Source organism: Polypterus senegalus, chromosome 1, assembly GCF_016835505.1.
Source record: "Polypterus senegalus isolate Bchr_013 chromosome 1, ASM1683550v1, whole genome shotgun sequence".
NCBI classification, from domain to species: Eukaryota; Metazoa; Chordata; class Cladistia; order Polypteriformes; family Polypteridae; genus Polypterus; species Polypterus senegalus.
The window spans coordinates 200,560,025-200,587,057 of NC_053154.1; the positions used below are offsets into that span (position 1 = coordinate 200,560,025).

Below are 27,033 nucleotides of genomic sequence, written 5' to 3' on the forward strand. Positions count from 1 at the left end.
CAGTGGACTGATTCTGAGTACCTGTGTTTACGGAGCGCGGACCCAGCCCGTCCATAAATACACATTCACAAACCCGGGCGACTGAAATTGTTTGGTTCTTGGCTTATGTACAACTTATTCCCACGCGCTCTCTATGCGTAAGTGTGTGCGTGTCATTGTGCATTGTAACGCTTCACCGTCAATGCAGTTCTCTTACTCAAACGGTCTGCAGCCAGAGGGCGGAGCGGCACTCTGCTGAAGATGCCGCTGCCGCAGCGCTGGGACCGCAGGTGGTAATGGAGGAGGAGGTTGCCTAGTGATGTTTCCATGGCAACTTTTCTGCACCAATCACATCCGTCCCTCGCATCCGCTAAGCGAATGCACCAGTTATATTTTCCTTCTGAATCTACACATTTTGTATCACCATCTTAAGGTAACAACAGATATGACAATCCGTAGGCGTGGGGAAAAAAATAAAAACAGTAAAGGCTCCTGTTATTTTTAGCGATATGAAAACTGGTAATTCGAAATTGCATTTCTGAAAGGATGACACGAAAGGACAGTGGCTTGCGTGGCTTCTTTGTAGCTGCAAACGCCCGGGGGCAAATCCAATCCCGGGCACTGGTTATCTGAAGATGCATGCTGTTCTCGAGTTAATGCGAGTTCACTCATCTCACTCAATTCTCGTTTCCACCAGCATTAACAATATTCACGCGTTTGATTAGCTGTTCGCACTAATTTTTCGTGAACTCGCGTGTGCCTTGCAAAGAGCAGGCATTCCGTTCAGGTACGCTTACTGGCCGCATAACGATATCGTGAAAGGTCCCGTTTACTAACAACTAAGGATTGGAAAACATGGATGGGTATTTATGGTGCTTCAATTCTCGTTTCCGCCAGCATTAACAATATTCACGCGTTTGATTAGCTGTTCGCACTAATTTTTCGTGAACTCGCGTGTGCCTTGCAAAGAGCAGGCATTCCGTTCAGGTACGCTTACTGGCCGCATAACGATATCGTGAAAGGTCCCGTTTACTAACAACTAAGGATTGGAAAACATGGATGGGTATTTATGGCGCTGCAACAGACATGCATACAAAGTGGTAACTGAAGGTATTTTTGACAACTGTATTTTAATGTAGTGTGTAGCAATTTGCAGTCATAGCATAAAAGACACAAAAAACACCTCGTTAAAACATTCTTAATTCCACCCATATTGATGTTCTGATGATATACAGTAGCATTTTTTACATAAAGACATCCATTCAACCACATATTCCAATAATCAGACATAATTAACCATAGTTTACTGCAACAGCACCCATAGTTTATTGAAAGAGCATCACAAACAACAGAGTAGGACTTAACCCATCACAAAGTACACTCATTCCTCACTCACCTACAACACTTCTTTATGAAATTGGGGAAAAAAAGAATACCAGCAGAACACATAAAGGAAGAAAGGGTGACTATGCAAACACCTCTCAGTGATTGGGATGGGAATTGAACATCAGCCAAGTTTGCATTAGTCTTGAATTGCTCCTTCACCTCCCCAACCCAAAAAAACACCTTCTACATAAAGTGATCATACAGTGTCTGACGTGCAAAAGCCCATTGAACTTTTATTCTTTGCTGCCATAAATGTTATGCCAGTAAACATAACTTAAGGTAAATTGTATTGATATCTGGTTAATATTTGAACCCACATTTTAACTCAAGTTGAGCTAGAACTGAAGACAGTGCTCTTCAGAGGAGAGTGCTCAGATTAGAAGTCATCTGGGTGGATCAAGCTCTTAGTAAGAGTGGTACTGATTCATTAAGTATAAAACCTGAAGTGATATTTCGATTTTTTCATAGAATACATTTCATAACACACATTGTTCATTACTTTTTTTAGGGGAAGATTTAACTTCTCGACTTTTCCACTGAACTTGTAATATAAGTCTATACTGCATATGATGTCTGTTCTATTGTATTCAAAAAAGTCCCCTAATACCCTGAAACTTAATGTCACTTTGTGGTTCGTTTGTGTTAGCATCTCTACTGCTTCATTAGGCCTTCCTTATGCATATACATTTCCTCAATTAGTTTAGTTTATATGGCATTAGCCATGCAACCTGTCAAAAACAGGCGGTAGAATAAGTTTTAAAATATTTGATATTTCTTGCCCTACACGTACCTTCAGCACCCTTCCTTGGTAACAGCATGTGTCTAAACCTCTCTTGACCAATGCTCCTTCTGTCGAACATATAAAGCCTGCTTCTCAGACTCTGTCATTATTTTCACGTCCACTGTTGTACTTCCCATCTTTTAAGGCGAGTCTCAACAGGACTACATGATTTGTGCTACCTGGTAGTGACACAGGCCTTTACTTTTCTTCATACGTTTCACACTTGCACATCCTCTTTTGATCACGTCACTAAGGCTAAACTGACCAACCAGAATGCTGACACAGATAGGACACACACACGGACATAGACCTTACTGTTTTATCCATCCATCCATTATCCAACCTGCTATACCCTAGTAAATGTAGGATCTTTTCCAATTGTGATTGACAATAGAAGCACTATATATACTTAGCAGCTCCAGCAATCTGTGTTAAATACCTAAAATAGAAACTACCTGCTTAAGTTTTATGTGGAACACTAGTTTCTTTCCCCAATCCACAGCTATGTATGAAAGGCTAACTAACGACTATATTTCCTGATTTTGTGCACTTCTGCCATGTGACAGAGTGGTGTTCCATCCATGGTTGGTACTTGTTTAATGCCCCATGTTGCGAGTGGTTTACATCCTATAACTGAAAGAGCACACATGTTAAGAACCAGAATAAATTTAATTTGTTTTTTTTTTTGCACCAAGAATTGAGAGCTGGATTCCAAGTACCATGAGGTAGAAACTCTGCATGACACAACTCGCTTTTCTGACAAGTGAGTTGTGGAGCAGTGCTGCTTTTCCCCAGCAGCACTGGGCACCAGGCAGGAACCAAGTTACTGGATTACAGAGCACACTCAAACACATCCTTTCCAAACTAGTTTTCTAAATAACATACCACACACTTTTTAGGGATATAAAGGAAAACTGCTGTACACAAAGAGCACCCAGGGCCATGATTCAAACCTGGGACTCTGGAGAGCAGCAGTACTAACAGCTGCACAACCATGCTACCATCTATTAAAAATATCAATTTGAATAAAACTGTCCAAGAAAGCATATGCCAAATGTATTATATGGTACCAGGTAATTCCAATTTTCCAGGAGGTGGGACGAGATATCTAATTAACTGCTGCCTTCTGCCTTTCACACTGTAGATGAAATATAGGTACAGTAACAAACTAGTTGCATTGAATGCTGAGATTTAAAAGCACCTATCAAGACTTACTTCATTTTAATTGCTTTTAAAATCCATCACAGAGGCTCCTACTTTTTATGCAGTTCTCTAGCAAGATACCTTATTGCTCACATTCCGAATACGGCATCTTTTAAATAAATAATCACCAATGAAACAGACACAGTCCACACAAATGAAGAAAATGTTACTTTATTTTATTACAGCATTTTTAAATTAAAAAGAAAATGTTAACTTGGCACATTACCAGATACTGCTGGTGAAAAAAAAATTGATAATGCCTACTATGCACTTTTTATGCTTTGTGCACAAATTTTAATGCAACACATTTAGTATGCTGGCACCTTTTGTTTTCTTTCCTAATCCATGATTCCAAACAATTCTTTTTAGTGTCCATGCAGTCCAGAGGCCTACATATTTTGTGATAGGTGTGGGACACTTTCATTGGCTAATAATTCACCCATACGAAGCCATGCAGCTTCATGCAGAGTAACATCAACATGTGATTACCGCTGGGGTGGGTATCATAACTTCCTATCTCTATTTTGCACTGAAATACAACAAGAACTGACCCGCCCTTCCCCCACAGATCCAAGCATGCTTTACAAGTCATAAACAACACAAAATGCAAAGATCCCTTTTCCAAAAATTCAAATGCCAATATACTCACTTAATAAAAACATTCTCTGAAGAATTTTGGACTTAAATACTTAGCTGCACTTATTTGGAGGTTCTCCTTTCTTAATAAAAGATACACTTACACAGCACATATGGCGGGACCTTACACCTTAACTAGCAGCAACATAATCATGCTTGCCCTCAGAAATGACACACTCACTGAATCACTGTTTCTACTGTATTACAAGTGTCTTACAGAAGAGAGACTAAAAAGACACAGTGCACCTGAGACTATCTAACCACACCTGTGTCAAATATTTCCTTTTATGATCATCAAAATCCAGAAACCATTTAAACTAAATGCTCCCTAATTAAGCTTTTAGGTTTGTGTACATGAAAAGATACTCTCATAAGTATTGGGGCAGGACTCTTAACTTATTAAGCATCAAGTCCATACTAGACAAGAAAAGCAGTTTGTTCAGCATAATGGAAAACTGTGATTTTAATTTTCTTTCAATGTCTTACAATAGGAAAAAAGAATCCATGGATAAATATTTGGCTTTCTCTATTTTTAGTGGAGAAATTACTTAAAGTGATCACTGCAGATCAGGACATTTTCACAAAATGTATGTACAGTATACTTTGCTACATTTGAGTTTGACACAAAATGTATCTCTTTATTTTATAAATGACAGAGTGGAAATTTATTTTGTGGAAATATTCACACAAAATCTACCAAACAACTGTCACCAGTTCTGGTAATTGTCACCACAGTTTTACCAGAGGTCTCTCCAAGTAAATGACATTACAGTACACAGAACTGTGCTAACAATTAAACTACCCCTAAGTGAAAAGAACAAAAATTGAAATTTCAGTCACTGTAATTCAGAGAACATTCTAAAATTGTGCGATGTGGAAATATTTATAGTGATAAAATTCATAGATAAAGATGTTAGGTTATTTGTAAACACTGTTTTTAATACATTTGTCATAGATTAACATTCACATGATTTGGTTTACTCATTCAGGCATAGAGCTGCATGCACAGTTTCCTATATCTGCAGGCCGTTTCTCATTTGGCTTAATACATTTTAACATTTTTAGAACTCTTCCCCTAAAATATTACACTTTTTTAACTACTAAGAGAACAGGGTTGTAAAACATCAGCCATTACCTCTGCTATCTGTAATTATTAATTTTTTCCATGAAGTATCATATTATTTGGAGAAATTCATAATTAATAAAACTGTACAGGTTAGGAAAAAAAATCCAATGTCAGACATAAAATTCTGGAAATGTAATTTACTCAGCTAACACATTTCGTAAGGGATTACAATATTGGATTGTGATGTACCTGGCCACTGTCAAAGTGACCAAAACTCCAAAACAGTGATGTTACTTTAAGTTTAATTTACCAGGAGAGGAAGGGAAAAAAGGCAGGTCTGTTAGCATGCAGATTGATGGTGTATAACAATATTAGTTTAAGAAATGCTTTCCAGAATCTTTTCTGAAGGCTGTGTAAAAATAGTAAAGCATAACATAACTCTCAAGTAACCGGTAGTGCAGAAATCAGACATTCTGAGCTTCAAACATTAAGTCCTGAAATGTCAAGAGTTTTTCCTGTTTTGTTTTTCAATTATGCTGACACTCTACTGTATATTTGTTTTTGTTGATGTCTCAGACAATTTTTGATAAACTGTTTTAAAGATTTTGTCATTTTTTATTTGCACAAGTAATAAGGCTTCTCCATATTAATAAAAATAATACATGGCAATGCATAAAAACTTTTTTCTAGAGATAACAATTAATTAGAACAGTTCATTACAATTTTATGTGTCTGAAATATGGTTGGGACTGAAACTGGGGAAAAAAAAAAAAAATACATTACATGGAAGAAGACTACACCACTGACCATGCAGTACATGGAATTAATCCATGTACTTTATTAATTTATCTTCTCAGACTGTACATACAGCAGATCTAACGGTTTACAGTGCTTTTCAAGAAAGAATCTTAGTTTGTAAAAAGACAATTATTTCAACATGGCCTAATAATTTAACATAGAAAAGCAAAGCATGGGAAACAAGGCTTTTAACCTTTTGTCTTCATTCATTCTTGCTTTTCTTTTGCTCTCTCATGCTGTCTTCCAAGCTCACCACTCTTTTACTCTCACTTGGCCTGGAAGGCACCTTGCGCAGCCCCTGTTGCTGCATTGGCAGCAGCATTAGCTGCAGCTGTTCGCACAGCTTCATTGGATAAAACACCAGAAGCAAATTCCGCTTGAGCTTTCTGAAAGCTGGCACCAGACTGGCGATAAATTGAGTGAATCTGTGGAGAAATGAGGTTAGAAAAAAATTCTGGTGACTCAATGAACATAGAGATTACTAATAAAGTTCTAATTTGATATACTATAGGACCTTTTTAGAACAGGTAGTTTGAGCAAATGAAGGCCTATAGTAACTCACTCTGGCTAAAATGTATTCTTTTGAGTAACCATGTAAGCACATATAGTGCATCCGGAAAGTATTCACAGCGCATCACTTTTTCTACATTTTGTTATGTTACTGCCTTATTCCAAAATGGATTGAATTCATTTTTTCTTCAGAATTCTACACACAACACCCCATAATGACAACGTGAAAAAAGTTTACTTGAGGTTTTTGCAAATTTATTAAAAATAAAAAATTTGAGAAAGCACATGTACATAAGTATTCATAGCCTTTGCCATGAAGCTCACAATTGAGCTCAGGTGCATCCTGTTTCCCCTGATCATCCTTGAGATGTTTCTGCAGCTTAATTGGAGTCCACCTGTGGTAAATTCAGTTAATTGGACATGATTTGGAAAGGCACACACCTGTCTATATAAGGTCCCACACTTGACAGTTCAGGTCAGAGCACAAACCAAGCATTAAGTCAAAGGAATTGTCTGTAGACCTCCGATACAAGATTGTCTCAAGGCACAAATTTGGGGAAGGTTACAGAAACATTTCTCCTGCTTTGAAGGTCACAATGAGCACAGTGGCCTCCATCATCCGTAAGTGGAAGAAGTTCAAAACCACCAGGACTCTTCCTAGAGCTGGCCGGCGTTCTAAACTGAGCGATCAGGGGAGACGGGCCTTAGTCAGGGAGGTGACCAAGAACCCGATGGTCACTCTATCAGAGCTCCAGAGGTCCTATGTGGAGAGAGGAGAACCTTCCAGAAGGACAACCATCTCTGCAGCAATCCATCAATCAGGCCTGTATGGTAGAGTGGCCAGACGGAAGCCACTCCTTAGTAAAAGGCACATGGCAGCCCACCTGGAGTTTGCCAAAAGGCACCTGAAGGATTCTCAGACCATGAGAAACAAAATTCTCTGGTCTGATGAGACAAAGATTGAACTCTTTGGTGTGAATGCCAGGTGTCACGTTTGGAGGAAACCAGGCACCACTCATCACCAGGCCAAAACCATCCCTACAGTGAAGCATGGTGGTGGCAGCATCATGCTGTGGGGATGTTTGTCAGTAGCAGGAACTGGGAGACTAGTCAAGACAAAGGGAAAGATGACTGCAGCAATGTACAGAGACATCCTGGATGAAAACCTGCTCCAGAGCGCTCTTGACCTGAGACTGGGGCGACGGTTCATCTTTCAGCATTACAACAACCCTAAGCACACAGCCAAGATATCAAAGGAGTGTCCTTGAGTGGCCTAGCCAGAGCCCAGACTTGAATCCGATTGAACATCTCTGGAGAGATCTTAAAATGGCTGTGCACCGACGCTTCCCATCCAATCTGATGGAGCTTGAGAGGTGCTGCAAAGAGGAATGGGTGAAACTGGCTAAGGACAGTATTGAGCAAAGGCTGTGAATACTTATGTACATGCGATTTCTCAGTTTTTTTTATTTTTAATACATTTGCAAAAACCTCAAGCAAACTTTTTTCACGTTGTCATTATGGTGTGTTGTGTGTAGAGTTCTGAGGAAAAAAATGTATTTAATCCATTTTGGAATAATGCTGTAACATAACAAAATGTGGAAAAAGTGATGTGCTGTGAATACTTTCCGGATGCACTGTATGATCAATATTACTCTCTTTTTCAGCTTAGTCAGTACAACCTATATACAATCAGATTAAGTTCAGGAAGTAAGTCAGTTGATGCTAGCCTTGTATAATAAGTGAAAAACAGGGAAATCCACAAATTGTAAATGTAAAGGGTTACTAATGTTAATGGTACATAAAAATAATCCAATAATGCATAATGCAATAATTATTAGGGCTAAAGTAAATTTCAAATTCAAGAATACATTGTACTTACTTTCTTAAGCATAACAACACCGAGGACAGCTTGCCCCGTGAACATGACTGCTGTAATAAGCATTATAATTGCAACAGCTGTATTAAGTTTCAAGGCAGAAAGACTTGCAATCCAGCCACTGGAAAATACAAATAGCAGAAATAATAATAAGCAGTCAAAAAATCTTATACTTTAAAAATTATTGCTAAATATGCCAGTCTATGATCTGAGCTGTTATCCAAGCTTTTTTTTTTTTTTTTAATTAACTGTAACATTCAAAAGCATAAACTGTTTGAGCAACGGAATAAGAATTTTTCAAATTTTTGCTGGAGGCAAATTTATTGTAGCATAGCACAAATACATTAGTTGTGTAATGACATACAGATCCTAAATTAATTAACAGATCTAAATTAATTAAATATATACCAAGTAAAAATTTAGTTTTAGGTGCCGCACTAGCCCAAATGTACAACATGTTACTGCCTCATGTAAACTGCTCAAAAAAATTAAAGGAACACTTTTTAATCAGAGTATAGCATCAAGTCAATGAAACTTCTGCAATATTGATCTGTTCAGTTAAGTAGCAGTGAGGATTGTTAATCAGTTTCCACTGCTTGCTTGTTAATGAAATTAACAACAGGTGCACTAGAGGGGCAACAATGAGACAACCCCCAAAACAGGAATGGTGTAACAGGTGGAGGCCACTGACATTTTTCCCTCCTCAGCTTTTCTTAGTGTTTTTTCACTAATTTTGCATTTGGCTATGGTCAGTGTCACTACTGGTAGCATGAGGAGATACCTGGACCCTACAGAGGTTGCACAGGTAGTCCAACTTCTCCAGGATGGCACATCAATACATACTAATATCAGACGGTTTGCTGCATCTCCCAGCATAGTCTCTCTGATAAAACAATCAGAAAAAGACTTCATGAAGTTGGCCTGAGGGCCCGACGTCCTCTGGTGCTCCCTGTGCTGTGCTCACTGCCCGGCACCATGGAGCTTTATTGGCATTTGCCATAGAATACCAGAATTGGCAGGTCCACCACTAGTGCCCTGTGCTTTTCACAGATGACAGCAGGTTCATCCTGATTTATGTGACTGACGTGAAAGGGTCTGGGGAAGCCGTGGAGAACGTTATGCTGCCTGTAACATCATTCAGCATGACCGGTTTGATGGTGGGTCAGTGATGGTCTGGGGAGGCATATCCACGGAGGCTAGACAACGGCACCTTGACTGCCATTAGGGATCAGGATGAAATTCTTGGACCCATTGTCAGACCCTATGCTGGTGCAGTCAGTCCTGAGTTCCTCCTGGTGCACGACAATGCCCAGCCTCATGTGGCAAGAGGTTGCAGAGGAAGTTCCTGGAGGATGAAGGAACTGATACCATTGACTGGCCCCCACACTCACCTCGTCTAAATCTGACACTGCCAGGCTGCACCTCAGACTGTTGAGGAACTCAGTGATGCCTTGGTCCAGATATGGGAGGAGATCCCTAGGACACCATCTGTCATCATGCTCAACGTTGCCAGGCATGCATATAAGCACGAGGGGGGCCATACAAACCTAGTACGATTTTGAGTTGCTGCAATGAAATTTCGGCAAAATGGACTAGCCTGCCACATCATTTTTTCACTTTGATTTTCGGGGTGTCTTTGAATTCAGCCCTCTGCAGGTTAATAATTTTCATTTGCATCAAACGATGTGGCATCATTTTGTTCCTAACACATCACCTAGTCCATATTAGTATAGATATCCAGCAGTATTTTTTCCCCACTGAAATCTAATGCGTTTTCAAAGTGTTCCTTTAATTTTTTTTGAGCAGTTTAATTTTAGCAGATTGATATTTGTAAAACTCAACTTTTACCTCAAAGCAGTGTCAAAAAGAGCATCCTAAGGTATACAATCCATATAAATTTGTACAATTAAGCAGGTAAAAGGATTATAGAAATGTTAGAAATATACAATCACATTTGCTTATTATTTTTTGTAATGTTAAAGCAGTTTAGTTTTAGTAAAGTAAAACCTTAAAAACATAAAGCACATTGAAATTAGTAATATAAATCAAAACTCAAGCTTGTTACATTTGTGTCAGAAGTTCAAAATGGTGGCTAGACTGAAGTCCATGTTCTTGCAATAATTTTTTAAACTTTACTGTGAAGTCTTTATTTATCTTGAGAAGGAACTCATTTTAACATATATGCAGTTTGAAAATATTTCAAAAGCTTTAAGCCTTATGAATTATTACTAATCTGGTTATGCTTTTCTATTTGAGTTCAGGAGGCAAGTTCAAAACACAAATGCTATCCTTTTAAAGGATTATTTTACCTGAAACCCCACCCTGGAATGCCAATTGCTTGTAGGACATACAGGACAACTTGCACAAAGAAGATGAAGAAAAATACAAAGAAATTGAAGGAACTATCACTCCTTTAAAAAGAGAGAGAGAAAGAGAAATGTTTTTATAAATTAATCAACAACCATAAAATGAATGAACCCCAGGCATTAAATATGTTAATAATTTGTATGAGTTGAATTAAATAGACCTGAAAGCTTTGTACACAGGCCAAACCCCAGGCATTACTTATGTTAATAATTTGTATGAGTTGAATTAAATAGACCTGAAAGCTTTGTACACAGGCCGGAACCAGCAGAGAAATGAACAGGGTGTGAATAACAAAATCCAGAGAATCGACAGTCCCAGATCAACTCCAGAAGAAGTCAAGACACAGAAGTGAGCAAGGTTGGCAATGAAGTTAAACAGCAGCACACAGGCAGAAACTGAAGAGAAATAAACAAAAGCAAACCTTTGAAATATAATAGCATTTTAATTATTTAAATCACTAATAAAGATTTAATAACAAACTATTCTTTTCATATCAGTCAACATTAACATTTAGTACTCCATGTTATATAATGAGAATTGAAAGCCAAGAACATAAGCAGTAAATGCAACTGCACACTGTATAGTCTGGAATCTCAGAGCAGTGAAAATGGCAAGACAATGAAATGGGTAACAGAAAACTGACAAGACAAGCTATAATAAACATTTCTGGCAAATACTGCAAAATCTACCAAAAGTAATAATAGGTTACTTTCCAGTGTTTGAATTGACCTGATGTATATAGAAAATTATTAATTATAATGTAAAAATAAAGATGTAAGCTAAGACCATTGTGATCTACAGTATATTATATCATCACACAATGACAACACAATTCTAAATGCACTAGCAGTTTTGTTAATTACTTTCAAGACCATGGCTTACAAAATCCTGAAACTAAAGTTTCCAAACCACTTTATTGTTTATCCCTGTGAAAGCCTGAATAATAAAAAGAGATCTTGCAAGATTAATTTATTTGCTGTTCCCAAAATTTTCAACTATATTTAATTCAGCTTTTCATTTTTTTTTACCTACACACATTTCTAAACTATTATTCTTAGTCTCCGTGTCAATAATTAGTTTTCTTCTTGCAGCCTTATTTTTGCCGTTTGTTCTGTACCTATAAGAACTATTCCTAATGACTATATAAAATTGTACTAAGTTTCCAACAATATTTAACAATATGTAAAGCACTTTGTGATAGTTCTTACTTCAAAAGGCAATACAAATACAAATTGACTTGTAGGAAAAATTAAACTTACGGTAATTTAAACATTGTAATACAAAATAAACAGCTGAACTCACACATCCAAAAATAATACATGGTAGAAACAGTCTTCTGAAGGTCCTGTCTGATTTCTACATTAATATCCTGGTACATGCAAGGCTGGATGGGGCAGAAACTAGGAAGTGGAGGCCAGTTGTTTCTTCGTGCTGTGAAGAAAATAGTTTTTCAGTAAAAATACTAACAAATGCATTAAAATCTTTTCCTTGCATACACAGAATGCTGAACTTAAGAGGCTATTTATATTGATTTGCATATTCAAAGAGTCGCAATTCTGGGAGGAGTCAGGTGGGGGCAGCAGGCGCATTTGTTACATTTCACGCGGACCAGGATTTATGTAGTGGAAGAACTTTGAAATTGGTATACACACAGATTTATGCATCTGGATATTTTTGTGTGTACGCACATTTCTGTTTTTGTCTGTATGTCATTTTTAGTGTGAATTCTACGTACAGCGTTATACATGAGGCCCCAGGTATGTGGAGCTTGCTGTGTTAGAAAACTGTGGATTGGAACCTCTGTCAAAGGTGCATCAAGTATTAAATACAGGGGCTGAATACTTCTATCATTGCGATATTTCTGCAAAAAAAAAAAAAAAAATCTGTTTCACTCATTCTAGGGTATTGACTGTTAAAAATTAGACTCTGTAAAATGCGTTGAGATAACGCTCAATTTGTAAAGACATCACATACAATGAAAACCGAGTGCTTATTTTTGTTAGAGTGGCAGCAAGAATACAAATTTTACAATCTTGGTCATAAGCTAAATGTTTTATGTACAGTAGGTAAGCAATAGATTCATATTTGTACATACAATGAATAAATTCCCGAGGCAAAAGCTCCTTAGATACAGATCTATGGACATAACTGATTAATAAGGACTTATACAATATGATAACAATTCAAATACTGAATGTGATCCAGCTCACTAGTGTCTTTCCCCAAACTTGCATTCTGCAGCTCCTTTTCTCTCCTGTCCAGCTCTGCCGCCTTTCGCTCCAGTTCTTCCTGCTTGCGTAGTAAGTCTGCAGTAGCAGCATTAACTGGACCCTACAGTTAAGAAAGAAAGACATAGATTTATAATTATAATCTATAAGACTTCTTTACAGATCATTACAAAAAAAGTGTTGCATTTGCTAACAAGTGTGCAAAAAAAATTTTTTGGACTGTAGTCCCTACTAGGACTGTCTGAAACATACTTATTATTACTGATACAGTATAACATGTAGTTCAAACTGCACAATCAACAACAACAACAAAAAAAGGCAGATTTTGTTATATATCATATAATATTAGGGTACATTGTGCCAGACTGCAGTATTGTAACGTAGAGTACAGTTTGAAAACTATGTCCCATTATACTGAAAATTCAGATGTGGTTAACTTCACAAATTAACCTCAAGTTGAGTTAATATGGTATTAGAACAAGAAAACAGAAGTTTCTGTAAAGTTTAGTCTATATAAGAGGCATTTTCCATTACTTTCTTTATTAATAAAATATACAGTTGTGTAACTTAATAAAAAACCTTTGCCTAAATTACTGTTTTACCAATGTTAAAATGGATGAAGTTGGAACTCTTTTCAGAGAGTTTGATATTTTTGTGTTGCTTTATGTTAGTTTTGAATTAAAACGGTGTTAAAATCTTTTAAGAATAGTGAATTGATCAGTATACAGAAAGGAATAAGGTAGAGTTCTATATAACAAAATGTTCAATGTTTATGTTTCTCATAAATTTCCAATCTATTTTTCTAAATTGTTTATATAATCGTTAAGAGAAGAGTAATGGCATAGAAATGAGCTATGGTACATATGATGGCACAGATGAATTATCATAATTCAACTTCCCTTTCAAAAGAGAAAAATGTTTAAATGGAAGAGATTTAACAATGTTGGTAGCTCCTATCAATGCACTCTAAAGTAAAGGTGTATAAAGAATAAACAAATCAAATGAAATGGTAAAATAAAATGTATTTTTTCATTCATATTCTTAACTTGTTTTTTTAAACATGGTTACTGGTGACGAAACCTATTCTGTAGGACTGGGCACAAGGTAAATTCCCCTGTAGACTACATGAATAGTGGCAACTATGGAGTTGTAGAAGATCCTTACTAGCTGCACACATTAATACGGAATCACTTCAGTAATACAGATTTCCTTGGCCCCTTTACCTATATTGGATGTATGTTAGCCACCCAATCCAGTCTATTGTTCTGATTGAACCCACGGAATTTGTAACTATTTGCAGAAATCTTGGCAGTATGTATACAGAGTATAACAATTCCAATCATGTTGTGTCTTGACTTATTGGCTTCTTTTCCTGTATTTGTGTTACAGTGTCTTATGTTTTTGTACTTTTCTGCTGCAAACAAACCTCCTTCTGGGATAATAAAGTCTACCCACTTACCTGCCCCTTAACCACTATGTTGACCGATCCAAGGGACTTCCTAACACACCAGAAGCACCTTTTTCTATATTCTACAAGGTTTTAATGCAAAAGATTTCTATTCATCTCTTCACTTCAATTGTCTATGCAGGCTACAATGTAGAGGTCATCTAAGAAATACCTTGTATTATATAAACTGTAGTTGTACTTAAAGTTGTTGGTTTTGAGGGTGAAGAGAAACATGAGACAAGACAAAATGCCAATATGTTGCAGGAAAACACATGCAATCACAGCACCCTGATATACAATTGGTAACCAATGTAACATGCATGTTTTGGGATGTGAGAAAAAACAATTCCAATTCCTAAATTCACTTATTTCACACAAGGGTCTGAGCCTATCAGGACAGCAATAGCCTAAATGCAAGAACCAATCTGAGATCAGGTGGCAGTCTAATCACGTAGACACCCACATTCACTTACATAGGGCTAAATATCCATCAGTGAATGCAACTTGCACGTATTTAAGGTGTGCAAGGAAATGTGCAATACCTTCCCACAAAGCATAGCAAGCAGGCTTCACAAAGACAGTGTCTGGATCTGGAATGAACAATAGGTTTCTAAAGCTGTGAGGCACCGATTCTAACAGCTATGTCAGTTGAACTTTAACATTCTTCTTATAAACCACCAGACAAACAGAAAACAAGCAAATAGCAAGTTGGCAAGCAAGGTGGATCATTCTTATTGGAAGCACTCCCACGTTTAGCAACAGTACTCCTGTATAAAAAAAAAACACATACTGAAGATGTATTGTATGTACATAATAAGCACAAACCTCAAAGTGCCCTGGTTAACGCATTACTTTTTATGCTGTGCATCAAACCAAATGTACGCACACTTTCTGATGTTTACGCAGTATCTGAAGCCACTCTTTCTTCCTGTATATTTTTATGTGGCTTTCTAAGGTTGTCAGATTTTTTATTTTGGTTGCCAACTTTGCATTCACTGTGTTCCACTGTTGCCACACTTCTTTCATTACTACCACACATGAGATCCCTTAATTGGAGTTGACTCTTGAACAGGGCAATTATTGAGTAAAGCACTGTTTCAGACATTTTTCATCACTGCAGTCTTCTTTGGCTTTTGTTTATTCTTTATCTGACACTATCCTGGTGTTGGAATCACCTTCAAACAACACTGCTTGCTCCTTGTACCCACAAATGGCTAGAGGCACAAATGAATATTAATTAGTAGCAGAAATAAATATTTGGCATTGTTGGTTGTAAGCCAGTGGCAATGCAGTACCGATACACCTTTTTAAAGGGCATGGCCATTATGACTTTAATTAAATCTACATGTTTACATGCGGCTGTTAGATGATATAAAGGTCACTCTTAATATTAAGCAGGCTCCTTGGATGCATCTTAATAGTACAATTTAATTTTTTATGGCTCTATTTTCAAGATATTTAGCAGTATTTGAATGTGGAATGTTTAAGATTGCCACATTTTCCTTCATACTCTGCTAACCTGCAATGGTTAACGCTTAATTGTCTGTGTAAATGAGTGTTACAGAATTTAAACTTGAGCAGATAAAAAGAGCTACCCCAGGGATCCTAAATTGCAGGCATAATCCCAGACATCACTGCTACATGGTAGCAAAGTCTGTGAGATGAACAGAGTGTTGCGTATTTCAAGCCTGCTTTGTCTTTAAAGTATGGAATCATTGCCATTAATGTATGGAATGATTACCAATCACTAACATAAAAAGAAACACTTTGCAAAGAAAGTTTTGCACATTGTAGAGTACTCTGATTCTGCATCGTAAGATGAACTTTTTGAGATACCAGAAGAAACATACACCATTTTAGGTGCCCCCACATTACGGTTGTTCTCCTGTACCAAGTGAGTTAATTTTTACAGATCTTGCAAAAGACCAATTTGTTCATCTTGTCTGGTGTTCTTTATGACTACAAATTCACTAACTTGATAACCAGATTTCCTCAATTATGCTGCACTGCTAAACCAGTCAGACTATTTATTCATTATTGCACAGATCCTCAAACTAAGTGATTTGTTCAGCTAAATACCATGAATGTTTTTTAGACAATGAGGGGATACAGAAGTCCCCAGACACCTTCATACCCACAGCCTCTTGCTGTATTTTCCTTTAGCCTAATGACTGCAGAAGAATTTATATTTTCAGTAAGAGCGGTTAACATTTTTTAAACCTTACATTGACTTATTGCAGGTTTTAAATTACATCATAGATTTGTCTTCTGATAGAACTGAAACTTTGTCATGAAGTGCGTTTTTGCACTGGCTGTTCAGAAACGACTGTAGAATTACACATGGATGGTGGCATATTTTACATGACTCTTCAGATTCACAGTGTACTGCGTTGTTTTTTCATTTAGAACCCTGCTGCAACTTTATTTTGCTGTTTCATCTGAAAATTGCTCACATGACACCTATGGGGATGTACTTATTATATATAGCTTGTGTTTGTAACAAGAAAGAAAGACACTAACTTATTACTACAGTATTTTATTTAAAACTGGCAGCTTACCTAACTTCACCTCACCTTTTCAATGTGCTGTGACATTAGCAGACATGCTCACTGTGTTCTCACTACACAGGCATCAAATATTGGTTTTAATAACATAACAGTTTAAAAAGTAAAACTTGGGTTTGCAATGCTGCTAACATGGAAAGGATGAATGTCTTTTGAATATTCAGCTGCATTTAGCTCTGTTATTCAGTTTATGTGCATAATCTAACATAAAATTTTAAATGGTTTCACACCAGATAAAATTGAGGTAGTTATGTAATAAATCTCAGATTTGATTTCTATGCTGGGTAAATATCAGCAACTTATTTTTATTATGTGATAATTTGCATTTGCATGCAGGTTAGGTGGTTTGGCGATTCTAAATTGGCCCTAGAGTGTGCTTGGTGTGTGGGTGTGTTTGTGTGTGTCCTGCGGTGGGTTGGCACCCTGCCCAGGATTGGTTCCTGCCTTGTGCCCTGTGTTGGCTGGGATCGGCTCCGGCAGACCCCCTGTGACCCTGTATTCGGATTCAGCGGGTTAGACAACGGATGGATGGATGAAATTAGCATTTTCGATAACACACAGCAGGATGGCGTCTGGTGCACCTCAAAGTAGAAATGAGTTCAGGTACTGTATTTTATACCTGGCACCAACAGTGGTGGTCACTGAATAAAAAATAATCATGTAGGATAATTTTAGCAGATACATTTTAGAAGATTAGCACTATGCAAAATAGTAATAATCATCATAACCATTATGCAATTCATTTAAATATATGAATTAAACCAGAAAAACACACAAGGGCAACTTTAATATGAACTTTAAAAAGAGGACAACTCCCTGCCCCCAACACCATCCCTCAGGTGTTCTCCTGCTGCTTGATTTGACTATGGTGGAAAGAAAACCAGAGTATTCAGTAGAAATTTTAGTAGATCGGGTCAGTATAAAATCTGTTACAGTCTCATTGAAACAGAAGCCTGAAAATGAAAAGGGAGACTCAATCCAATCCTGCCTGTACCTAAGAGAGATGTCTCTGGCTACTCCAAAATGGGACATACAGTCATCAAAGACTACATGGAAGAACATAAGACAACTGTATCGTTCAATGTATTCTCTTCTCCTGTGTATATGACAGATGTGTGCATGAGAAGTGTCATATGAACTTTAAAACATTAAGGAATATGAGGAATTAGAATGGTGTGACACTTGAACTAACACCGTAACACCCTTTCTGTTTTCAGCCCTTATAATGAAGGACAGGAATTGCGTCACAATGCACACAGTCCTACTCCTTTGGCTGTAGCCGTTATCAAAAATCCTTTGAAGGACAGATGTCAGCATTCATTTGTGATCCAGCACCAAGTGTAATCTTTTGGCAATAATTTATTTCTCAGTGAAATCACACTGTTTAAAATAATACAGAAAATCAAAGTGGGTTAACACAATTGTAATCTAGTACAACTGCAGATAAAGAGTTGATCTGTGATTTAGTGCGCACTGAACATCCTTTTGAGGAAAAATGTCCCACTACAAAAGCAGAATTAAAAGCACAAAGAGTTAGTTCCTAATTATTTTGATCGAAACTTTGCAGTGAAGTTAAATTTGCAATTTTATTCTCAGGAGTTCTGTCTGAAGAGGTCTGTCAGCAAGCTGGTATGGTGGTTACTTTGAAAATTAAATGGGATAAACAGAAGTAGACTGACAGGCACATCAACTAATACAATTATCACAGAAAATAGTGATGAAGAATAATGAATTATGGCAGGGATGTTATAATATTACACAATTGCCTGTAGAGAGGAGAAGGAGAATTAAAATCAAATCATTTTCAGCTTCTCTCCTTAATATTATTTTCAGGATTTAGAAGAAACCATTTTGTAAAAAGTGAAGGTTTTTACCTATTTATTTTATCAAAACAATTTAAAATTTCATTATTTTCTACCTGTAAACTGAATCACAAATTAACTTTGGTTCAGTCTCTTCAGTTTACCCAGCAACGTTTTGGAAAATGTGTGACTTTATACAGGCAAGTCCACTATTTAACATATATATTTTCTACATCAGCAGCCACTGGAACAATACTTGTTTTCATAAGGAGGGTAAATTAAAAACTTCCACAAATTACATCCGCACATTTTCTAAAAATGCTTATTCACTACAGGACTGTGGAGAGACAGGGCCTACCCAGGAAGCAATATTTGAAGTCATGAACAAACCCCTGGACAGAGTACTAGTCTACCAAATGAAAAATCCACACACACACACACACACAGCCAAATTAAAATCAATAATTAACTTGCAGTACATTTTTTTTTTTTTAATTGTGGTGAAAAACACTAATACAAAGAGAAAACAAATGCGGGCAAGAGAACAAATGCACAACTCTGGCAGTGACTGGGCAGGGAATTGAACCTCATCCTTTGAGTCTGATGACAGCAGTCTTAAGCACTGCAAAACCAAGCTAGTCTGCAATTATATGTTAAACTTAAACAGGAAAAACGTGTCTTCCACCAGACTCTCTAAGGTTTGCATCACATTCAAATATAAAAAACAGTTTCAAGCAGGCTTGTAAAATGTGGATATGGGATCTTAAGCAAAGCAGCTGAAGTATTCTACAAAACTATACAGGTATGACAAGGAGTATAAAATTTTCTTTTCATGGATTTTAATAAATAACTCAACACTATAAATGTAAAGTAGCAGACAGCATAATGAACAATTTACCTCAATTAAAAGTGACAGAATTAGAACAGTTTATATATATGCTAGATAAGGTCACTAGCCACAAGAAACTATAGCAGATGTTTCAAACAATTTAAGCACCAAATGGCAGACCGAGAAAGTTCTTTCCGGACACTTGTATGTATTAATTACTATTTACATATGTCTAGTTTGTCAAAGTAACTGCCAGACCCACCTGGGTGCCATAGTTTCGAGGTTCTGTTGGAGTGCTTTTCTTAGGCTGTGGAGGAGCAGTAGGCTGAGCTGTTGTTTGTACCGCAAGAGGAGGCTTTTGACTAGACTGTTCATATGGAGGAGGAGGCTGAAATGGTACATAAATATGAAATGATAGCTTGAGATTACATAATTAAAGAGGATGTAGCAATACAAATCATAAACGTATCACTCTAAAATTTATTATAAAATTTGTGCTGCAGTAATATTTAAAAAGAAATCAAAACAAAACACTTTACAATGTATATTATACTCATATGGAAAAAGAAATGTTATTTGTACAGCAAATTACAGGATTTTGCTTTTTTTGAAATATAGTTAAATAATGCACTTGTATACTTCATTTTTTGGAAAAATCAAAGATGCAGCAAATGCATACATTACCTAAGTAGGTAATGTTGAAGAAAGTTAATATTAATAAAGATGTGATAGAAACATACTATTGCAAATATCATTAACATCAGTTTATTAAACATAAGTGACTTCAGATAATTGTAATCCTCATAAAAACACTTTTATGAAGAATTATTTAGATATAATTAAGAGAAAACAAAAAAAGATCATTATCATTTCCTTGAAAATGCACTTCCTCCCTCTTAGCAACTGTAGGAATCCTAACAACAAAATTAAGCAAATCAAACAAATATTTTTCAGGTATAAAACATGAATCGATGTCTTTTGAGGACTGGATTGGTATGCTATGCAGGTAAAAACAGACTTATTCTACTTACTTAAGTAGAATTTCCAGTGGGGTCTGGGTGGTCTTTTGGCTTTGGAACCCCTGCAGGTTGTTTTTTTTTATCTGGAGATGTTTTTTTTTCTCTCTCCTCTTGGCCATCTGACCTCACTTCAAAATTCTTTGTTACTTAGTATTGCCTAGTCTTATTTTTGTTTCATAAAAAAATATTCTTTCATCATCTTGTAAATCACTTTGAGCTACACCATTTGTATGAAAATATGCTATATAAATAAATGTTGTTGCTGCTACTCAGCATATGCTTGAGGCAAAATCGTGCTCTGTGAGAATAAACAACTTCTTACTGGTCCATAAAATACCAGTTTGGCTAACTTCTCAGGCAATTTGTTTTAAAGCAAAAACCTTAGCTTATAGTCTTTGACCTCACAGCCTTTGGACTTTAAGTACTTTTATATATAAATAAGTAAATGAAAGGGGAAAAGAATTACAAATACAAAGAATCACTTCCTACCGTGGTTTCACTCCCATTTTCCTTTTTATTTCTTCCCATTAAAATCACTCAGTCAAACAAGCCTGCAGATATCTTTTTACCGCACATCTACCATTTACTATAAGTCCGACTGAAAAGCAAAGCAGGTGCTCTGTGTGGGTGTGTTTTCATGCTCTTTCATGGCAAAGTTTGCCCCAGGCATATTAAACCTTACACTGAAAATTAAAAGTATGCAAGTCTTTTTTTCTCCCCCCTTTTACTGATCTCACAGTAAAGATTACAATGAATACCCAAAATACAAAACACACTACTTTATAAACTAAAAATTGTCGATATGAAGTGTATCTGAAGATTTACTTACACGTATGTAAACACTTCTCACAAAAAAGAAAAAAAAAAAAGCTCAAAGATTCTGAGGACAACTTGGACAACAACCAAAATGACCAAATAAAATGGAAATATAAGACAATGACAGAACAAATGGATACAATGAAATACCCATACACCCTCACCCAAGTTTAATTATTTTGCTTTAAAATGCATTGTTAATACTATGAAATCATAAATGATTCAAAATACAGACAACTGAAAGTGGATTATACTGATGCTAAACACAGGAAACATTTTGAATTTTCATTTACAGTTTAATTAGATCAGAGAGATGTTAGGAGCACACGCTAATACAGTGCATTGCTGCACCCACCACATGACAAACCAACTCAGGATCCAGATTAGGACCCGAGTACAGCCATGCAACGGGTGACACCTCAGCACCACACTAGTTCAGATGGAATGGAACCAGTGTGAGTTTTTTTATGGTGGCCGGAGTGCCAATTCTGCCACCAACCCCCAAGTTTTTCCCTGCAGGTTGGAGGGCCGACATGCAGGGCTGGATGCAGATTAACGTCATACCCAGGATGGAGCAATTGCTAGTTAAGGACCTTGCTCAACGGCCCAATGGAGTAGAGCCACTTCTGGCGTTTACGGGATTTGAACCAGCAACCTTCCAGTGCAAATCCCTACCCTCAGAGCCACCACTCCACCCGCATTAGATCAGACACTGAGCATATTTACTATTGCAAGTCTTAGTTCTTTAAAATCAAATACCAATAAAAATAACTCCAGACTGAAACATTTTTTGTAATTTCAGGATCTTCATCACAATGTAATAGGAATGCACTGTTGTACTATATGTGAGCACCATACATTTAGCAATAGTGAGAATTTTTTTGTTTTTAAACATACACTCCTGCACCGATAAATGATGGAACAGAATGTACAGTAAACTTAAAAACAGTGTGACTCACCCCTTGATTGTTGTCAAAAGGATTGTACAGATCAAGAGTAGCATAACCTGTGTTGGCAGTGTGCTGAATGACTGCAGGGTCCTGAAAATTACAAAAACATTTGTAAAGATACAACATACCTTCAACAATATTAACTACATTTTAAAACTTTGTCTTTAAGTACATAACAAATAATCTTAAAAAAATGGGATAAAATTATCTGCACCTGTTTAGCCATTTCATTTGTGACAACCACAGCCTATCCAAGCATCACCAAACAAAAGGCAAAAACCATCTGAACACTAATTCAGACATCTGCAATGGGATATTCTGAAGTTCCCAGATTCATATAAAGGCCTGTTTATATTTTGTACATGTGTGTTTGACATAAATTTTGTTTGCAGTTACATAGTAATGATGCGGGCATTTGCATGCCTCCAGAATTCTGTGTTTGCACAGTCCTTTGTGCTTTAATCACACATGCATCTGACAACAGAGAATGGATGCATTCAAAGAAAAGCTGTTTGTAGTGCCTTGCACATTCAGTTATAGTATAAACAGGGTGTGTATCTCTAATATGTGATCGGGCCCACCCGCATCCATTAATTTTTTTTTTTTTAATAAAGTAACCTTAACATGCATGACTTTTGAATGCTGGAGAAAAACTAGAGACAGGGTGAACATGCAAAGGCTAACCATACACAGTTGCAAAGGCTAACCATCTATAGTTGTAATGTAGTTGCATTAATCACCGTGCCACATCATGAAGAAATGTGAAAATAAGGAATATAAACAGTTTTTGAACAAAAACTTACAAATAAAAAAAAATAATATTAATAAGGAAGAAAAACATCAGAATTATTAATGTCATTTTGGCAGCAATTTTCAAAATAATAATTGTGGTTTCTGAATAGAATTTTCAATAAGACAAAAAGAATTAAGAAATACTGTAAATACAGAGTAAAATCCCAGTGGGTAAATAATACACCAAATTGGATCTCTGTTGTTTTGGCTAACTTTTGACTGATATTTTCTGAACCTGTTTGCCAATTTTCATGCACTGCTAGCTGTAAGTGGTAAATGAATGATTGAATAGAGGTCAGAAGTTATTAACTCTAAGGAGATTTTTTTTCTTTTCAAATAAAGACTTGTGTCATCTTGCTGCAAAATATTCCTGTTCATACCTTTAATGTTTACTAATTCCATTTATACTTATACTCTGGCTTTTGACAATTGAACCTCATAGGACTATTAAACAGCATGGTTAGAGATGCAAGCCTGTTTCACCTTACTCACCAGTGTAAATAAGATGGCTCCATCGGAGCATTCACCACCATGGTTAATTAACAAAGAGGACAGCCAGGGTGGCTTCTGAAAATACTTTAGCTTTGTAGCAAATGGGGATGGGAAAATCACAAGATACATGCAATCCTGTATGCAAGATTTGGTACAGTACAATATCAACTAAAGGGGCTAATTTAGCCAAACACTTGAAGGCCTGCCACATGAGTTGATACAAAGAATGTTCATGAGGTATCTTGCTTCTACATTATGGAAACATTAATAAATATAAACTGTAAACTTGGTGTGTTTGAAGTAGGGGTGTCACGTTTATTTTTTTCTACAGGTTAAAACCTCTAATGTAGCTAGTTAAACATTTAACACATCAAGATGGGGTCTGCAATTATTTTTCCCTGCGTGTCAGTTTAATTTTGCGATGTTCATTCAGTGGAAACACTTTAGCACTAGAGTTCTGTTGCTCCCTTGATTTTTAAACCCATTCCACAAGGTGTGCTGCTGTAGCACATTACTTTCTTTTACTTTATTACATGTGATTTTAAAATTATATTCACATTTACTATATAATTTTTTGCTTTTGATTTGATATGCTATATTACACCGAGAAGAAATTATCTTTTCACATGACCTTAGGAGGCGAGAGTGCAGGGTCAGCCATTGTTCAGCATCACTGGAGCAATTTTTCAGATTAAGGGCCTTGCTCAAGGGGCCATCAGAGTAGGATCCCTTCTGACAGTAATGGGATTTGAACCAGCAACCTTCCAGATACCAGCACAGATCCCTATTACAGATCTACCACTCTACCCATTATGTATGGTGCTGTCACTTTTTAGTGCTCAACTGCATGAACAGTGCCGCTACTGGGTGCTCATATACTTCCACTTGTGTTTCAGAGCATGTATTTAGCAAGTCAGGTCTCATTTGCAGCCCAACAAAAGAATGCCTCACAGTTGATATGCTAATCATTTTTTGAAAAAAAATTTGAAGAAACAAATTTATTTACATAAAAATGCAATATGTACTGTTTGATTTTATGCAAACCTTTTTTTTTACTTGTTTATTTTAATATATTTATGTATATGGCTTACAAAAGACTGCAATACTTATTCAATTAACATTTAATGACATTTGTGACATTTCAATATACTGTACTTGCCTTGCAGTTAGGAGACCCGGGTTCGCTTCCCGGGTCCTTCCTGCGTGGAGTTTGCATGTTCTCCCTTGTCTGTGTGGGTTTCCTCCAGGTACTCTGGTTTCCTCTAACAGTCCAAAGACATGCAGGTTAGGTGCATTGGCGATCCCAAATTGTCATTAGGATGTGCTTGGGTTGTGTGTGTGTATGCGCCCTGTGGTGGGCTGGCGCCCTGACCGGAGTTTGTTTCCTGCCTTGCACCCTGTGTTGGCTGGGATTGGCTCCAGCATACCCCCATGACCCTATAGTTGGATATAGCAGGTTGGATAATGGATGGATGGATGGAATATACTGTACTAACTTAGACACAGTATTTGTTTTCATCAGTGTAAAAAACCGTTGACCAGATTTAAACACCTTTACTTTTAATTGTTCCACTTTAGAAACACCCACAAGTGTTTGCATTTAATGACAACTAGTATTTATTTTCATCAATGTAAAGATTTTAATACATATAGAATTTCAATTAATTTAAATATTTTTTAACTGCAGTGCATTATATACTGTTCTTGGTATTGAAGTTCAATATTTTTCTTAGTATTGTAACAAAGTTTGAAATGAAGGTATCATGGCAACAATTACTGGCACAACTGGTAAAGATGATTAAAAAGGGTTGTAAAACATCTTCTTTTGGTGAATTACCTTACTCTCATACTGAAAAATTTCAAGACATTCAACCTTAAACTGAAGTAGCTTTATTCTGAGAAAAAATAAATTCCTCATCAAGAAATAATTATAGTTAAGCTGCTAAATTCCCTTATTCATTCATCAATATGGGAACGATAACAGAAAACATAATTCAAATGAGAGAAAAGTTTGTTGACTTTCATTAGTTATGAAATGGCTATAAAACCATTGCTCCTCACCTGAAAAGTCCATATCTATAGTTAGGGCTAGAATTAAACCATTGAAACCCATTAGAACGGTTAAAAAGGGCTCAAGTTCATTTTGCCCACAAACACAGTGAGCAGGATGGTAAGAGAGGTAAAAAAATATCCCGCAAGGATCACTTTTGGAAAAACAGAGAAAAAAGTAGCATCTTGGAATCACCAAAGCCTTTCCTGTCATTTAGCCACAAATGTAAGCACAAGAGTTTGCTAAACGTTACTGGAGTTTTGATCTGAACCGCTTTCTATGGTCAAACAATACAAAGTATTTGGCAAAAAAAGACTCAAAGTGAGTTTTGCTCAAAAAGGAAGATGACTAAACCGAATAGAACCTAAATCCCACTGACATGTACGGTGGATGTTCTGTAAATTTATATCTGGCTGCCTCTGCCAAAAAACTAAAACTGGGTCAACACTGGATATTCCGGCAGGACAATAATCCAAAACATACAGTACTGGTCAAAAGTTTTAGAACAACTCAGTTTTCACAGTATTTTTTTTCAGATGTAATCAATTAAAATGCAATGCATGATCTAAAATGGTGAAAAGGTAAGCAGTAAACTGCTACAGATTTAAATTAAAATTTTAGCTTAGCAAAAATTGAAAAAAGGAAATTTCAAAATATTACAAATGGGCCTTCTTGTGGGGATAACTACAAGGTTACAACCTGCAGATGTTCTGCAGCAATTAAAGTAAATTAAGCCTTGCAAGTTGAAGCAAATAATTTGCACAGGTGCCCCAACTTCTGTTGACTACTTAAAAGTCTGTCTTAAAGCAGAGTTGGAACGGACTGTTACTACACCCTGTGAAGTAATATGTTGACAATATTACACTGAAGATAGTTGTACATTTCCAGTAAAAAATTGAGACAGAGCATTATTACCCTTAGAAGTGCAGGCATTTCATTTAGAAAACCTGCAAAAAAAATCTGTCAGCGAGTACAGTGCCCTACACAATCCAAAGGCAAATGGAAACTGGAAAAGAAACTGACTATGGGTCTGTCAGATTTCTTCCTAATTTCAGTGTATTCATAAAGCCGCGTCAGGAAAGGATAACCACACAGGAACAGTATCACTGCTTTGATGCTGGGTGCTGCCAGTCTGCAAAACCGAGCGGAGAACTTGCGTACGACAAGGTATGAGATACCGTGGAAATGTGTTTGGCTTTACGCCAAGTATAGGTTTTATACATCGCGATTTGAATGTGGAAACGTTCTTACACAACATTTCTGTGCGTACGCACTGTTTATACATGAGGCCCCAGGTGTTGCACACTCGACAGTGATATGAGTAGTGACGATGAAGTGAATTTGTCTTCAGGCAATGAAACGAAACAGAAAGTGAACTCGAAAGTGATTCTGATGAATCTGAAAGTGACGCTTGTGTCAATCGCACATGTGCAGTGTGCTGT

General features: G+C 36.7%; 1 protein-coding gene across 3 annotated transcripts in view; it reads right to left on the minus strand.

Moving 5' to 3' along the window:
• Positions 1-3,504: 3,504 nt before the first annotated feature.
• Positions 3,505-27,033, minus strand: part of scamp3 (secretory carrier membrane protein 3) — a 28,242-nt gene continuing 4,713 nt past the window's right edge. For all 3 annotated transcript variants that reach the window (XM_039767080.1, XM_039767095.1, XM_039767089.1), the window contains 8 exons: positions 22,267-22,347; positions 19,735-19,860; positions 12,813-12,933; positions 11,905-12,033; positions 10,838-10,997; positions 10,545-10,646; positions 8,239-8,356; positions 3,505-6,274 (listed from right to left, as the gene is read on the minus strand). In XM_039767080.1, the coding sequence (XP_039623014.1) occupies positions 6,116-6,274; positions 8,239-8,356; positions 10,545-10,646; positions 10,838-10,997; positions 11,905-12,033; positions 12,813-12,933; positions 19,735-19,860; positions 22,267-22,347 (996 nt within the window). In that variant the 3' untranslated portion in view covers positions 3,505-6,115. The remainder of the gene's footprint in view (positions 6,275-8,238; positions 8,357-10,544; positions 10,647-10,837; positions 10,998-11,904; positions 12,034-12,812; positions 12,934-19,734; positions 19,861-22,266; positions 22,348-27,033) is intronic.